The sequence below is a fragment of the Limulus polyphemus genome, unplaced genomic scaffold (assembly GCF_000517525.1).
Source record: "Limulus polyphemus unplaced genomic scaffold, Limulus_polyphemus-2.1.2 Scaffold1225, whole genome shotgun sequence".
NCBI classification, from domain to species: domain Eukaryota; kingdom Metazoa; phylum Arthropoda; class Merostomata; order Xiphosura; family Limulidae; genus Limulus; species Limulus polyphemus.
In genome coordinates, this window is record NW_013666835.1 from 127,340 (window position 1) to 131,147 (window position 3,808).

The following is a 3,808-nucleotide window of genomic DNA, read 5'->3' on the forward strand; positions in this document are numbered from 1 at the left end:
AAACCGTCTTAGCTGAAGAGGACTCCTACCCTGCCAAAATTTATATTTGTGTCCCCTAGTCCTACTATTCTCATTGTTAAATATGAAAAAAAGACGATGCATCAATACTATCAATTCCCTTTACAATCTTAAACACCTCTATCAAATCTCCCCTAACTTCTTTTTCATGAGAAACAATTTGAGAGATTTCAGCCTCTCCTCATATGACAACCCCTCCATCCCAGGCACCATTGTTGTAACACTTCTCTGAACCCTTTCCAACAATTCAATGTACTTTCTAAGGTAAGGAGCCCAAGACTGAACACAATATTCCAAATGTGGCTTAACCAGTGACCTGTACAATGAAATTATAACTTATTTGGACTTGTATTCAATATTTTCCAAATTCAGTGACTTTCTGTTTTTCATGCCTTGGGAAAACCCTGTAGTGTAGGTAACTTTGTTCAGAAGACAATGGCAATGTAAGTATATATGAAACTAAATATGAATTTTGAACTAGTACTTCAGTGGCCAATACAAGCTATGGCTCGATATTGGTGCTTCTACTTATAGCCTATACTATAGCATATATATATAATGTAGACTTAATAGTAATGCTAATAATTATAATAATATACAATTTGATGAATATTACTAAATTAGATTTAATATTACAGTTTATGTTATAGTTTATACTATAATATAAGCTTAGATATTCTGTAGCACTTAAGTCTAGACGTATTAAAACGTTATTTATGATTAAAGTAACATCTAGGCTTAGTACGTCCTAATAGTAATACTACTACAGTGAGTATTATTATTAGTTACTAACAATAATATAACAATTTATAAATTATAGTATTATTAACACTAATACTCACTGTATTACTATTATGACGTAAGTCCTATAGATATTACTAAATCTACATGTTAAATCATAAATAACTTTTTCATAAGTCTAGACTTAAGACTACTACATTATCTAAGTAACAGTAAGTTGAGTAACACAGCTGTTACAGTATTACTACTATTAGTCAGTAAATGTAAGTGTAACATGAACATACTGGAACTCGATCTGGGTATTTCTTTCTTATTTTCTCTCCTTCAGCCCTTCGCTTTTCAAAAGGGTGTTCTTCTTTATACTGCCACTTCATTTTAAACTACAAAGTTCATAAATTGAGACAAACAATTTTGTGTTTTTTAAATCTCAGTAGTTCAAATTCTTTATTCTACTAAACAGTAAACTAGGCTACTTGCCAATAATTTAGGAACTGCATATGACATGGGTAAACAAAAGGTGGAATCACACCTGGAACGTTAAAGAAATCATTCAAACCGTAAAAAATATAATTTCTCTTATTTGATTTATTTAAGCTGCAACTTCAAAAGAAGTATATTGCGACATTATGAGCTGCTAGCGAAACTAGCGTGATAAAACCACGATCATGAAGTTTTACTAAATTAAAATGACATATCATTGGAATTTTTGACAAATACACAAATACTTTAGACCAGTTTTACTCCGACCCTTGACTATACAAGTTTGGTCTGTCGAAACTAATAGGAGTTTTTGTTTTTTTAATTCTTTAATATTTTATGCATTATTTTGTTGATGTGTATTATCATTAAGTTTCTAAAAGAAAACAATTCACCAATGCAAGTTGTACTAAATATAAAACATATTAAAAACTACATCCCAAATGTTTGTCGCAACATCGTCGTTAAATCTTATTTTTATAAATATACACTCCTCAATACAGAACATTTTTAATAAGCTACAGACAAGAAAGGTTGAATAAGAAGTGGTGAAAAAATATGCGAAGTTAAAAACATGAATGCAAGCAAGATGACGAAAGGATATTAGGCCATATTACTATGGGTCACCCCTTAAACCGCAAGCAATGAGAGTAGTTGTAATCCATCTCAGTTTTACTTTTCTTAAGCATATACCTATCAAACAACAGCTTAATTACCCCTTTAAGTATTTAAAGTAAGAGGTATGTAAGAATATCGTTTGAAATATATCTTTTGTCACCCACAAGTATCTGCAAAAGTGCACACACGCAAACACGTGTTTACAGAAAATTTAGTCACCCAGAAAGCAAGGGAAGTGCAACTTCCCTATTAGTCAGTTGGTTTTTCAATCAAACAGCTGTCCTAGCTTAAGTAGCACAAGTTATGCAATGATTGTGGACAAAACACTGATACTCCATCAGGTGGCAATCTTCACTCAAAAGATCACATGGATACCTGGAAAGCAAGGGGAACACAACTTCCATTTCAGTCATTGGTTCTTCAATCAAATGGTTATTCTAGTTTGACAGAAGGCTTCATAAACATCTCGACTGACCACTGCTGACCCAGCCCTTCAATGGCTTCTTTGTCAACCACCAGTCAGCCTTACCTCCCACACTGGCTGGCGTGAATAAGCATCCTATCCCTCGATGGACTCGAAGTCCACCTCGGACTGAACAGTATGCTTCAACAGGAAAGTCGTCAAGATTTGAGTCTCCATGATACCTGGAATTTTCGAAGCAATTTTCCCCTCACCTTTGAGGAGGTTTGTACTTTGCACAGATGGTCTTCATCACTTTACTAGCAAGTAAAGCAACTCCCATTGATCGAGTTTCTTTTCTCCAATTTTGCAGGGAAGAGTAACACATGCTGTATCAACTGAGGGCAATATCAATCACAAAGATGGATTTCATCCACCCTCAGAGTGCCACCCTTCTAACTGGTGGTTCAGCTAGGTACTTCTCTTCTTAGAATGGTCCCTAGATGCTGGTCTGAGTATCGGCGAGTGCTTGCCATCTCGCATGGCAGTGAGCCATTTTGTAGTAGTAGAGCTCGTCCATTTCCAATGTATCTTGTCTGTGACACTCCATCATGCAGGTTTCACTATTGAGATTTAACCTCAGGGGAAGAACTTTGTAAACCTTCCGGATGTTCCATATGGTACTCATATTTGCAGCAACGACGAAAATTCCCTATCCATGGAAGACTACTTACATGCCCCACTCTCTCAGTTCGTTTCCTACCTTTCAACAGAACACACACCCTTTAACACACTGAAAATTCAATCTTTACTCAAGCTCCCGTGTGCATTTACTGTCTTCTTAATAAGACAGTGTGATTTACATCATTCTCGTCGGTACTAAAGTTGGAAATTCTTTGATAACGCTGGCCTGTCACGTTTATCTTAGGCCTACATCACAGTTTCCTCCTTACTGACTTCCTTTTTTTTCGTAACGATTGCTGCAATCCACTACAAAGCGTTTGTTTTCTCTCTGTCAAAATTTTGTATGCCTTGTTGTTTTTGTTTATTTTAGAACAAAGCCACATTAGGTTATCTGCGATATCTACTGAGGGGGAATCAAACCCAGGATTTTTGCTTTGTAAATGGGTACACTTACAGTTGAACAACCGAAAGACGGCCTAGTACAGTAGTTACCAACCTTTTCACCACCAAGGACCCCCTTTCATTATTAATTTTTTCTCCACGGACACCATTCTGTGTTCTTCTGTGCATTATTTAATTAATTAAAGAAAATAACTCATGAACCTCCAGTATTACCTTCGCGAACCCTAGGTTGGGAACCACTGGCCTAGTAGTACTCCTGAATGTAAAAAAATATATACAAAAGTGGAGTAAATATTATGTCCAGTAAAATCAACCAGCCATAAAATGCTGTATTTTTTCAAAGCTGTTCGACAAACTCTCTTACTTTATATTATAGAGTAATGGCCAAGTGGTTTTGGGCACTCGACTCGTAATCTCTGGGTTGCGGGTTCGAATCCACATCCTACCAAACATGCTCGCCCTTTCAGC

The 3,808-nt window shown here is 35.9% G+C and overlaps 1 protein-coding gene across 2 annotated transcripts in view; it reads right to left on the bottom strand.

Moving 5' to 3' along the window:
* LOC106462692 (gamma-aminobutyric acid receptor-associated protein) overlaps positions 1 to 1,394 on the bottom strand; it is a 19,481-nt gene extending 18,087 nt beyond the window's left edge. The window contains exon 1 of one of the 2 annotated variants that reach the window (XM_022390011.1): positions 1,237 to 1,394. In XM_022390011.1, coding sequence (XP_022245719.1) covers positions 1,237 to 1,263 — 27 coding nt within the window. In that variant the 5' untranslated portion in view covers positions 1,264 to 1,394. Of the gene's footprint in view, positions 1 to 1,043 lie in introns of both variants that reach the window. The other variant, XM_013922636.2, reaches the window with a different exon arrangement.
* Between the last annotated feature and the right edge of the window lie 2,414 nt (positions 1,395 to 3,808).